Source organism: Acanthopagrus latus, chromosome 7 (genome assembly GCF_904848185.1).
Source record: "Acanthopagrus latus isolate v.2019 chromosome 7, fAcaLat1.1, whole genome shotgun sequence".
NCBI lineage: Eukaryota > Metazoa > Chordata > Actinopteri > Spariformes > Sparidae > Acanthopagrus > Acanthopagrus latus.
Genome location: NC_051045.1, coordinates 18,805,473 through 18,819,213, shown reverse-complemented (window position 1 = coordinate 18,819,213; position 13,741 = coordinate 18,805,473). Strand labels below are relative to the sequence as shown.

General features: G+C 41.5%; 1 protein-coding gene across 4 annotated transcripts in view; it reads right to left on the bottom strand.

The window, feature by feature from the left end:
- The window catches only part of LOC119023276 (forkhead box protein J3-like), a 68,721-nt gene that overhangs the window by 15,662 nt on the left and 39,318 nt on the right, over nucleotides 1-13,741 (bottom strand). For all 4 annotated transcript variants that reach the window (XM_037105087.1, XM_037105085.1, XM_037105083.1 and 1 more), the window contains exons 5-7: nucleotides 12,639-12,722; nucleotides 5,154-5,255; nucleotides 1,831-1,986 (exon numbers count right to left, since the gene is read on the bottom strand). In XM_037105087.1, the coding sequence (XP_036960982.1) occupies nucleotides 1,831-1,986; nucleotides 5,154-5,255; nucleotides 12,639-12,722 (342 nt within the window). The remainder of the gene's footprint in view (nucleotides 1-1,830; nucleotides 1,987-5,153; nucleotides 5,256-12,638; nucleotides 12,723-13,741) is intronic.

The window sequence follows — 13,741 nt, the reverse complement described above, 5'->3', positions numbered from 1 at the left end:
CTGCACGAATGTTAATTTCCTACTGGTATGAACTCTCATGGCTGTTTGTAATGCGGCCGATGGTGTCAGGATCATCCACATACTTCACCACAGAGTTCTCCTCAAGTCTGGTGTGAAGGGGGGCCTTAGGGGCCTCCGGTGTTGAGCATTAACATAGAGGAGGTGTGACGGCCAATCCGAACTGTCTGGGGTCTGTTTGTGAGGAAGTCCAATATCCAGTTGCAGAGTGTGGATACAGGGATTATATAAACCCAGAAGTCAGATCACTGTTATTATTTTTGTCAAAAGCCTTGTTATGTCAAGGACTCGTGCTCCAGTAATATTTTCTGCATCTGATCGGCCAATAATAAACTGTTTGTTGCCTCCATTAAATATTTGTTCCAACTCTAAATTACTCAGCATGGGACAGTTTAGTTCCTGACAGAAGGGTTGCTCTCCTTCATAAAACTTATTATCATCCCTCACACACACACACACACTCACATGCTGGTTGAGACTAATCAATTTAAATAGCGGAGGACCTTGATTTATAAAGGATGAGGACTCATTTAAATGGCCAGCGTAAAATCTGGCCAAAATGTCTCAGTGTATCTGTGGCCTGCCAAGACTGTGGAGCACTTTACACTGGCCAAGACCAAAAGCACCGCAACAGCAGATGACATGGGCCCGTCCTTGATTTAAATATACCTCACTGTGTGTGTGTGAGAGCCAGTGTGTGGTTAATGGCACAGAGAAAGCAAAAGTTATGTGTTTAATTGCAAGCTAACAGAATGAATCTGCTTTTAATTGTGTACAATTTTGGCCCTTTTGTCTCAAGTTGTTGAACACTGCAGTTGGTTCAGTGTCATTTATGTGCACCAGAGACGACAAAGGTGAGTTGTCAACACAAAGGGACGACTCTGATGCTTCCTGCTATTTTATTTTTTGCACTTCTATCAAAGCATACTGGCATTTCCCATGCGTTAAGAATTCATTGGAGCAACCCTGAGGGGCTGTGAGGAGCTGCAAATGGTATTGATGGTCGACTGCAAAACAAAACTTTTATTCACAGGCTGAATAATCACTGCATATGAATGCAACATTCAACAAAAAGCAACAATCAATCTGTACTTTCACTTGTACTTCTAAACCCGTGAAAAGAAGAATACAAAAAATCTTGATAAAAAGGGGTAATTTGATTTGTTTGTGGAGCCGACCGATGGACTGAAATTGCCCTTTTGACAGCTGGCTTGACTTTACATAAAACAACAGCCATAAAGATCTGGAATTTGGCAACAACTTTTACTTACTAAGTAAGTGAGCACACCTGAAATATGAAAAAATGTTCACAGGCCAAAAAGACGTAAGACTGTCTCTGTTGATGCCACCTGCTTAACTCCACTGAAATATACAGTATATAATATATGTGCTTGCAAGGTCTCAACATCAAACAGTTTGAGCAGCGTGCTGTAGATCCAGCGTACATGTCTTCAGCTGGTTAACACCTCCTCAGTCTGCTAAGGGTGCAGCAGACACCTTCTGTACCGACTGAGAGAGCGTGGACCAGCGACTGAATCATCCAGATTATGTCAGAATCGAGTGAGCAGAGAACATTTACCACAAATCACTATGAGTTTGAATGCTGGTGGCTTGAAAAACGGTCAGCTCGTGATAAAGAAAAGGCAGAAGAGGAGCGGGGAGAAAACTATCCTAGCTGAAGTGTCCTTAAATTAGTCTGCAGTGTAGCGCCATCAGGTCAGCTGTTGTCCTCGTGCAGATGGACACAGGAAAAAAAAAAATTCTGCCACAGAAATCATTAGACCGTCACCCAGAACAAAGAAGAGGTCTTACTGGTGTGTAGCTGTGCACGTTGCCGCCACTGCTGACGGCCGTGTTCAGGTTAAGGTTGACGGACGCCAAGCTCTGCTCAGAGAGACTGTTGCTCAGGCTGCCGCCCAGACTCCCTGGACTCTCACTGCCTTCTGCCTCAGGGTTGTACAGTGCTACCTACACACACACACACACACACACACACACACACACACACACACACACACACACACACACACACAGGATCCATATTAATGTGACAATAAAGGCAATTATACAGGGCCAAAAATTTGAGGCAATGAACCATATTAACTCCTTCAAAGGCAGTGATTCACCGTTTTATTGTTCCTCGTTGCCCATTTTGCTGCTCTCCCTCATTTTATCCATTTGCCAATTCATATCGAGCCTAAAGTGAACACTGCCCACCTCAAGAAGTTACCCACGCACCATTAACTTATGAGACAGCTCATGAGGAAAAATGAAAATTAAAGTGCTGGTCCAGCTGCTGCATAAAAGCACAGAACCTAAACTAATGATGATTTTTTTTCCCCCCTTAAACATGGTGATTTTGATTAAATGTCTTGACCCAGAGACCATTGAGCAACTTCAGACGTGACTTTATTGTCTGAAAGTTTGGCAGCAATGAAGACAGTGAGAGGAAGTGCAGCATATATTGTCTTTTGGTGACAGATCACAGAGCTGTTAAAAAGAAAATGCCTCAGGATTATGTTGAATCATGTTTCTCTTGTTTTGTTTGACTGTCGGTACTTGTGAAGCACAGCGCCGGCATTACCTCCAGGCTACATTTAATTGTATAGACAAATGTGAAATTGTAGCCTTCGGGTGAGACAACAGTGAAAGGCTCTCTGGGGCAGTGCTCTAGAACATCTCGTAGCGGAGAAAGAAAGAAGTCACTATTTACGGTGTATTTGGTGGTATCTGAGTTCAATTCTCCTAACGTGTCAGTGTAATAACAAAGAAATGATTATGTGGTCTATAAAAAAAGGTTTACATCTATGAATTATTAATAAAATAACCTTCAGACAGGTGTTTTTAGACTTTGCAGAGCTTCATTTGCAAGGAATTTAGGAAGCCAAGTAAAAATCTTCACACAATGATGACTATAAGAATTTTTCTCAAAGAAAATATTTCCTGCTATCCCAATTTTATAGTATCATGTTACAGGAATGTCTTTCAAAGGCACAGGCACTCTCCAATGGAGACAGAATAAAACTAATGTGTTACTGAAGAGGCTTTGATGCACTGCTGTTCATGCAGGACGCCACCTGTCTGAGTGTGGGTGGGCATCATTGACGTTGGCATTAGCATTATCATCACCAAGGTCCTTCCTCATCCTGCTCTGAATCTCTTGTTTTTTCACAATGTATAGTGATGACTACAGTTAGTCAAGTTTCAGTCTTTCCTGAGGTAAAAGAGAATCAGTGCAAATTGATATGAATCAGGTTAATTAACTGCTTTTGTCACAATTCAAACTGAAACTGTTGCTTCAGTAATTACCTGATAGTGATATTCTTTGGCTGTTAATGACGCAATCTGTGTAATTTTATGACTTATTTGTCTGTGCATCTAATGGAACTGGACAAAACCTTATCAGAGTGGCTCAGTCATCAGCAACACTGTACACATGCCATAATAGTCCAATTTGTGATGCAACCGACTATTGTAACCACTGTTCTAGGTCACAGTCATAACATAGTAGGTGGGTAATTCAGCCCATTGCATTAGAGTGGTTAGTTGGGCAAAAATAGCAACTATTTAGATTATTGTCAGCTTTTATCAATCCATTATCCATGCACAGTATGACTTATGTAGAGATGCACCCATCGATTGGCCAATGACCGGAATCAGCCGGTTTTCAGCATGACCGGCCACCACCCTGTCAGTGTCAGCAGTGTCAGATATATTCAGTTCTTTGGGAAAGTTAAACATTGTAGCCTAGGGTTATGAATCTTCCATTAAAAAAAGGTTACAAAAATGTTTGTGTTGTTAAACATAGTTATTAGAAAGAAAGAAAATTGAAATCGGCATGTCAGGCTGTTAAAAACTGACAAGAATTTACAAGAATAATTTGGGTACTTAAAGGTCTCATAATGTCTCTTCTGGGTATAAATTAGTTCTAGGTGCTATTCAAATAAAGTGAAAGTATCAAAACGTTCAGTCAACAGATAAATGTACACAGGAGATATTCAGAAACGGTGAACTTCAAACTTCCCTAAGGTTGTGATGTCACAACTATCCAGTCACCTCACCCCCACCAGCACGACCGTAGTTGCAAAAACACCGGCAGACCTAATGGGAAAACACAGTGGGTGGTGCACCGGAGAGCTGACCAACCAGAGGAGAATGGGCTTTTTGAGAGGGGTTCCTTTAAGACATTAATGTCTAGACAGAGGGTGAACAGAGGTGCTGCAGTAATGGACAGATTAGAAAATTAGTGTGTTTTCTCATGTAACTCAGATGAGAAGTTTTTTTTAAGGGACAGCTGAATTCCCAAAGTGTGAATAATCTGATAAAAGTGTTTTATATCGACACATTCTGGGAAGTATGAGTCAAGACCTTGTGAGAAGCACGGAATGGAAACCTGGAATAAGCTGTCAAGTCCAGACCTTCACATCACATCCAGACCAAACACTTAACAGTTATGTGAGCTGCTGCTGTGGGACAAATTTTCTCTTTGGTCAGGGTCAGATGGAAGGGTCACATACCACACATCATCTTTCTTTCTGTGTGTGTGTGTGTGTGTTTTCCAGATCAGAGAGGTGTCAGAGGTCCCAGTCGTGGCTTGATCTCTGACCCTCGTACAAACGGTCACACCCCCAGCTTTTTAGTCAGCGCATACACACGTGTGTAGATGTGTCATTGCACACATTTTGTGTGAAAGTGAGGGTCTGTAAAACAGTCTGGGCCACTGATGGTGAAACAGAAAATACAGAGTCTCCCTCTGCTACGGTTTTCCGTCAAATACGTCTAATATCCAGTTAGTTTTAATTATAGCCTCAACAAAGTTCAACACATTCCTCTCAGCTGTGAGTACAAATGACTACATCTTCTTGACTAATTCATTAGTCAAAAATCATCATCACACATCATTAAGACATGAATATTCATTAGTAGCATCTTTCTGAGCTTTTTCAACTGCTTTTAAGTTCTAATATTAGTGCTTCTTGAAGCATAAGGTAACAACAGCATCTGCGTCAGGGGAATCAGTTCATTTATGTCAACTCTTCCTGTCAGGGGACCTGGAGTTCTGGTCTGGTTGAGTTCTGGTGAACTGAGACACTGGGCCAAACCAAACTTTCATAAGTGAGTAGCCAGTACTTCACCTTGTTGGTTACAGCATTAATGGCCAGAGTTGGCGACGCTCCTCCTGACATTATGCAGTCCATTCTCAGAGACTCTGACTCCAGGCTGTAAGGAGTTGACGCCTGAAAGAAGGGGACAGACGAGTGAAAATCCAGATCCAGTTTCCCATTGTCAGCTTAACAAATAATTAAAAAGACAGCCATATAATTTATGTAGATCAACAGCAATAGACCCTTTTCGCAACAGACATTTGACATTTCAAAGTAGACGTCTATATTCCTTTTAGCTTCAGTTTCAGGGGCATTGTGAATGCTGGCTCACTGTCACTCAGTCGTGTCTTACATGTTGTTTCAAAAGAACAGATCAATTGTTAATGTTTTTTGTAACACCTGTGCTTTCCCACTATTACACTAGTCACAATATACACTGAAAACTGCCTATAATCCTACAAAAAACATTGTGTTATTGTTAAGGTGTCTGAGTCAAGTAGAATCAAATCTGCAAGAGTGAGCACTGCATGCAGCTTGTGCATGGCAGAGAACATACACACTAACTGTATGTAGGTGTATTGATGCTGTGCTTGTTAAAGGTAGAACTGGTGAGGAAATGAGCAGAATTTGAAGGCAGCTCCAAAACTATAACCACTTACTGATGCTTACTATACTCTTTGGTGAAGCCACATCTGGCTGTTAGCAATTAGCTCAGTCACTTGCAGCTGAGCGGCACTACTAGCTGATGGACCTCTGTTGACCTCAGCCGCCTCCCAGTGAACACTGAATTGAGACTGAACAAAGTGACAGACGTCAGCGCGATGACAAGGAATCGGACATCAGCGACAGGTGCGAACGGTATGTAGAGCTGGTTTATTTTCACATCTTATTCTGTGAATTCAGGTTTTTATTTTGACCAAACCAGAGGTGATTATAGAGAGACAAACCAAGTGTGTTTTGGAGAGGTTTTTTTTTTGTGTTTATTTCAAGTTTGACTGAGGTTAACAAGGCATTCAAGCTTGTCTCAGTTTGGTAAAAGAGAGAAACTTGAGTTCAGATGATGTATGGTTGTAAATAATTGAAAGTAATTCCTTTCTTGACATTTATTGACATTATTTTGTTTTGTTTTTTGTTAGCCTCAGTAGCAAAACCACTGCTTTTATATCTCCCAGGTGAAACTATGGATGGTATCGGACTATGGCCACTTGCTATAAAGTGATATTAGGAGACAAGACAGTCCAGGGCTAGTTGGTTGGCATGATAACTTCCACATACATGTCTGCAACAGAGTACATAAACATCTCTACACCATACACCATCAACACTGTCATTTCTTCACACTCTACACGTAAGCGCAATATTAGCCCCATCTTACAAATTGCTCCTGTAAGTCACTGAACGCAATGTGGCTTCATGCTATCGGCTATATTCATCTGCAATAATCTCATTATAGAGAATAATACATCATTATAAATGGACCAGCCGATACATAGCGTGCATCCCTACTGTATGTGCTCTTTTTTTTAATTTCAGCTTTTAATGGCCCCCACAGAAACACAAGACATTTAATTATTTGTGTTGCTTTTCTTGACAAAGGGAAAATTGTGTTTATTCCATTGTGATTTTCTTCCCAGCTGCAGCCAAATTCAAGCTGTTTGTACTGATACTGCTGCATCTCAGGCAATGAGCTCAGTAGATTGATCTAAATCAGTGGATTGTTACACCCCAGGGAGATTGATGAAATTTACAGAAAACATGATAAAAATAATGAAGTAGCAGAGACAACTTTTCCTGTTTCCTTAGGAGCTGAACGGGTTGAACAATAAACAAGGGGAAAGAAACTGTGTAGCGCGATGAATACACGACTGCTTGCCTGTTATAAACCTAATGCAGCTGTACCGAGTTAATCATCTGTAATCAATGAATCCACAGGTCATACAACAAAAACTAATGATGTCAATAACAGAAAGGTCAGGCTGCCTCACTGGCTGTGACATTAAATGTATATGTTTAAGTGTATTTTTTCGAATAGCCGTATAAATACCTTTAGAAAAGTAACAGTGAAGTCCTGCCTATTAATTACTGCAGAAGTATTTCAAATGTGCTCTCCACTGATTGGAAATATGCAGAGTGTGAGAGCAAAAAAGAAATGAAGCAGGAAATGAAATGGGACGAAGGTTATGAGAAATTTCTGCATGCTGCAAGTTCATGATTCTGTACTGAGCCTCCTGAATCATCACCGTGCCCCGGGCTCCAACTATGTGAACTAGTTGAGGCGCACTTCATTTAAATTGCCGGACACTAACCAGCCTGAAAAGTGGACACATCGCTTGCACTTGATGAGATAAATCAAGCCGCCCTCATGCATTATTCAAGTGCCTAAAATGTATTCGGCAGCGGCTCATTTTCCGCCGTCCTCACAAAGAGCTAAAGTAGGGTTAACTGAGTGCTAAGATATGGGGAACTATTCAAAGATCGATGAGGGGCTAAATTGGTGCCTGGCGAAGTGGCGAATAAATAAATAAATAAATAAACAAATAAATACAAAAATAAATAAAACCAGGACAATATTTTTTTTCCCCTTGCCTGACTCCTTTCAGGGTTCAAGACAGCTCGCCTGCCTTTCCAAACTGCTTACAGTAAGAGGATTGGTTGGTAACAATGCAATCTTTAATTTATGATAAACTCCCAGTGAAACGGGTTGTCGGTTCCCTGGTGGAGGCACTTAAAAAGAAGACAAGGGAGAGGTGAAGAGAAGTGAGGGAAAGCTCGTGGGGAGAATATGAAGAATAGGTAGGGAGATAATTGAGTGACGGACAGACAGACAGGCAGACAGAGAGGCACACAGGAAATGAAAGGGAGTGATTATGCTAAGGGCACCGGAGACGCAGGTACTAAACAAAGTGTACACTGCCTGTCTACATATTCATACAATGCATTTATGCGGCTGACGTTTAGCCTTCGAATCTTTTCATTTGCACAGCCGCTGTCATCAGGAGACTTTAAAGACTTTGACTGTGTAGCCTTGGTGCACCGTAAAACCCGAATGAAAACAGTACGACATATTTAGCCTACCTATTTCTCCCTCCCCCCCCCCCCCCCCCCCCTTTCCTAACGATAACCCTGCTATAAATCTTAGCACTTAAAACCTCCCTGTTCCTCCTCAGCCCATGTGACAGCCCACAGTGTGTCTGCCAGCAGTGCAAGTGAGGCGTAAGAAAAGGGGTCGAAGGGCCCATCCATGTAAGACGAGATGACAAGGCTCTGAATTAATTAATGTTTGTAATAAAAAAAAAAAATGGTGAAGAAAATATGTCTAACGGCAGCCCCGGGGCCTTCTGTGGTAATTAACTGGAACACAAGCCTAGAATACGCTCCCTCCTTCCTCCTCTCCCTCCACAATTTTTTTTCCCTGCATACGCTTGCAGCTTGACTTTTCCCTCTCCGCTATCTCCACCTTGATGTCTTTTTCCCTCTCTTTTTTCGGCATCCTTTCTTTCCCCCACCCACCCCTTTCTCTCTCTCTCTTACCTCAATTCTTCCTCCAATGAGCAACTGTGAATGTGCACTTTGCTGCTCCGCGCTTGCCTGAGCTCCCTGGAGAAGAGGAGGAGGAGGAGGAAGAGGAGGAGGAGGTGGAGGAGGAGGCTATAGTGGCGATACAGGCGACGAGAAGGAGAGACAGGAAAGAGTGGCGGGCAGACGGACGCACAAAACAATAACGATCAAGACGCAGAAATAGAAGAGGAAGGAGTCCAGTTGTGCTTCACTGTGTTGAGAGACTGCTGGTTTTCCTTTAACGCAGCAACAAACATACGTAGGCGCACCTTCAGGGAAACCTCAGCGGGTCATCTGCTGGTCAACGACATCCACAATGACAACATATATCTGCACAAATTATTCCTGTTTTTGCCTTTTTTCCAAAAACGACAACATCCATACTAAGCTGTTTACATGGCTAATGAAAATTAATATCTCACTAACATTCCTGTTTAAGAGCAGCCATGCATACAGCAGTTAATTAGCATCGCCTCCCTCTTTCATTCATTCAACCACCTTCTTGAAAAGGCTGGCACTGTGGGATTTGAATGTGTCCAAAAACCTGTTAATGTCCAAGTTTTTAATGAAGTTTAACAGCAGGTGTTGTAGCACAGGGTTTCCTTACATGCATGCATCTGTACTTCAGCCTTGCAAACCGTTGGCCAGGCAATGTGCAGAGCTGACAAAAAAATGTTGCAACAAACTGCAGTAAACACCCAAACTGAGACGCATATTCCAAATGTGCAGTATGCATTTCCAAAGAATGCTCACGAATGTGCCCGGCAGAACAGGGAACAGTAAGCAACAGATCATATAACTCCTCAGACTGCATCCAGACACTTGTTTTCAACTTGTTGTTATGTTGATTTTTGAGTGTCATTCACAACTTGTGGGGATGTGGGGACTGGGATTGTAGGTCATGTTCACTGCAATCCAAAAGTGTTTTTGACAAGTTGGGAATAACACTCAAAAATCAACTACAAAAAAGACCCTTAGATAATTATGTAATTAATGAATTAATTAGATATATCCTTTTTTTTCCTAACAGAAGCTGCTGAGGAGTGAGACATCTTGCTTTGTTCTTGTCTCTGTCAAGAGTTGCACATGTGCAGTAGCGATCCGGCAGCTGACGGTCTCAGACAACACGGAAGCCACTAACACCGATTTCTTCTTTAATTTCATTTATTTCAGTCTCTCTTTCAAACTCAGTGCCGACTGAACAGTGCTCAAATGCCGAGAGTAAAAGCCGATAATACACAAAAGCCAGATGTTAGCGGGTGTTTGTGAGCTTTTTGTCCAATGTGAGTGGGGGATATATATACGTGGGCATGTAAACTTAGTCAGAATGCAGTGTAACACAGGAACTGTTTCTGCATGCAAGATTTAAGGTTCCCTCGTGAAATGAGCTTTACTGACGACGTTTCGACCGTGCTCGGTCCACAAGATGCTAGCAGAACTCACTAATTGGTTGCTCAACCTTGGCTGAAGGAGAGGTTGTCATGCTAAAGCCTAACGTTAAACCCAGGTGTCAATAAGGTATCACTACTTATCATAACATCACTGAATTCCAGTTTTTTTTATCGTCTATTTATATCCTCACCATGGTCTTTTCTGCTGCTCATGTCAACTCTGCATCTTAAACTGTTTTAAGAGGATTTTAATTCCATCACTTTGTCTTGGTGTGCTGCTAACTGCTAGCTTTTTTTTTTGTTCCAATCAAGATAAAGAGTGTGTGTACTCTTTTCACGCATGGAGCAAAGCTACTGGTTGATTTAATCTGAGCTGATCTGATGGTCAAAATAGAATTTCATCTGTTGAATGTTTAAAAGTTATATAACGATTCTAATAGTTTGGTTTGGAGGTAGCACTGAAATTTCAGTCTTTAAACCAACACTGGTTATGAGTGTGCTAATGAACAACAGAGATGCAGGCAGGCGGAGGTGATACAAGACCTGCAATCCATCATGAAGCTGGCTGTTTTTTGTATTAACAACCTCGGGTCGACGACTGAGCACCAGCCACATTCTGCCGGGTTGAAGCAGGGTTACATACAATATATTAATAGTCTCAGCATCTGTCAATCAATTTCCACCAATTTTTATTCCTACTTGTGAGTTCTCACATCTATTCTAGCTCCTTCCTGCTGTTTTCTGTCGCATCTTGAAATCTGCTCATCCAGGAGCCTGTGGTTAACATGCTCGAACGTGTAAGTCAACAACCTATGGTCATGACATTGTTTAGACCATACTGTAGGCTCTGGTTCTCTAATGGCACTTTGGGCTGGATTTTTCTGTCAGACACAGACTTGTTTTCTTGCATTCTGCAGTAGGAGAGGTCCTGTAATAACTTGGTCAATATCAATCAAATGGCACAAAGCAAATCTGTTCAACCCAGCCAAGGAAAAAGGTTCACATTAAGGTCTTTGCTATTTTTGTGGCCTTAGAGAGTAATAATTACACAGATTGTAGTCAAAGTCCAAAATCTTTTTCTGGCATGAAAGAGTCTTCAAACAAGAAGGACACAGAGCAAGAGAAAAAAGGTAAGCTGCACGTTCTATTTTCTACATAATAAGATTTATTTGTGCCACGGTCAAGCAGCTGTGGAAAGAATGTTTCATACAAAAACTGCACTTTCTCTGTACATCCTGTCAACCATACTATCCTCTGTCACCGGATCCTCTTGGCTGTTTACGTTGTATCACCAATACAGCCCATAATTCAAGCCTTTTACGTGACTCAAGAAATGATCAACAATATATCATCAGGCAACATTTTGGGACACTGCATCACAGAAATAACACATAACAGAATAAACTGCTGATGTTTTAAACTGTCATTTGATACTATTCAGTGTTGAGTCCCATCTAATGTAACACTTTCCACCACATACTGTAGGTCCAAGCTGAAATATCTCAACAGTTACAACAACAAGAACATCCACTTATCCGAAGTCGGGTCACAGCAGCAGCAGGCTAAGCAGGGTATTCCAGTCATCCCTCTCCCCAGCAATGCTTTCCAGCCCCTCCTGAGGGATCCTGAGGCGTTCCCAGACCAGCTGAGATATATAATCTCTCCTAGCGAGTCCTGGATCTACCCCAGGGTCTCCTCCCAGTTGGACGTGCCCAGAAAACATCCAAAGGGAGGTTCCCATCCTAATCAGATGCCCAAACCACCTCAGCTGGCTCCTCTCAAGCCAAAGTGAAGCGGCTCTATTTTCGAGCTGCTGCCGGACGTCCGGGCTCCTCGCTCTATCTCTGAGGCTGCCACCCTACAGATAAAACTCATTTCGGCTTGGGTTGGAACGTAGATGGACATGAACAGGACCCCAAGATTAAACAAGGAGCGTGACTCCAAAATCTCAAGAAAAGCGATAATTCACATAATTCACACTAATTACATTTCTACTAGCTTCAGCCCTTCTTTACTGCAAATGTCAGTGCGTCAAACTAAGATGGTAGCTAGTTAGCATATCATCATTAGCATTTAGCTCAAAGAACTGCTCTGCTGAAGCACAGCCTCACAGAGCTGCAAAAATGGCTGGAGATTCTTGTTTTTTTATTTATATTGCTTTAAAGGCACCTTGTTTGCCTGCTGGTATACCCTGGCATCATTATAGCGTGGAAAAAGGAGGAAGATTGGAAGTCTGCTCACACACAAACAGTTCTGTAGCATCTCAGGGGTATGGAGCAGCCCCCCCCCCCCCATCTCTTGTTTTTCAGCTCACGTGTCTTCTCACACTGCTACATCATGAACATTTCCTAAGACAATGCTCACAGTGTCAGCAGAGGCAAAATGTCATGGCTTCATTTTTATAACAGTGAACTTGAATTAGTAAATAAATATTTTAGCTTATTCAAAGCTAACAACTAAAAGAGAAAGAGAAAGTATTAAGATGCTGATAGAGGAGCAGGTTCAACACATTAAGAGGTTTTTAAACAATCAGCTCTTTTGTTAAAAAGGACAATCAGGTACTCACCCTTTCTCCGGAGCGCGGTCTCTTCTTTGGCCTGCTGGGTACCGTGTCTTCTTTAGGGTTGGTGTCTATGGCCCAGTAGGAACCCTGCAGAGTGACCCCAATAAAAAAAAGAGATAAGCCGTGTGTTTGAAGCTGCTCAGCTTGTGTATTTCTCCAGTGGTTTCGATTGCTCTGTAGGTTTATGTACACTAACATATATCTTTCTTTAATAAAGAGTCAGTGGTTGAAGAAGTCCTCAAATAATCACTGTAAACAAAAATAGCAACACAGGGGGAGATGTTCCACTACAGTTAGAAGTACTGACTTCACCTGGTCCAGTTGAATCATACTGAGCAGGATTACTACAGCATGAAAAAATACAATTTCTAGATTAGTAGATAATCTAAATAAGATAGATAAGTAGTAAAACTAATCTTTTGAATGTAAAATCAAGAACTGGAGGTAACTTTAAAAAAAAAAGCCTCTAAATGTGTTGCTTGAGCAAATGAAATTACCTGCATGTCATTTCTTTCTTTGACTTAATTAATCTTCAGAAGGTAAACTCATTTGATAACATACAAAAGACATAATCATTAGTCTTTTACTTAATAAATAACCTAGTAACCTTACATTTACAAAACAGTTTTAAAACCATTTACATTAACAAAAAGAATCATGTTGTTCATAAGTCTCACAGCTTTAGGCATAAAATACCCTCTAAATCTTTCAATTTCCCCTGTCTGACCACTGGACACACTCAGTGAACAGTCGGTGACCTTTAAAGTAAAGCAAGGTTTGAACTCCTGTCCTGATTCAGTCTTCTAAAACCTTTTTGCATGACTCAAAAATCAACGGTGTTGGGCATGTTACATTAAAAGGTAAATTACAAGTCCAGCCTCCACTACCACACGTCACAATTTCTGCTTTAACACAAGTAGAATTAGAAAACAACTTCTGGTTTAATCAGCCAGCCTACACTATGGAGGTATTTACTGACTACCAACAGTTTACTTAACGTTTGCACAGCTGTAGGCTAACCAGGGCTCCATGTGATATGACAGCAAGCCTTGCTTCAAATTTAGCCCAGAGGGCGGCAAAAAAATTCCCTCGCTATCCAAAAAGCA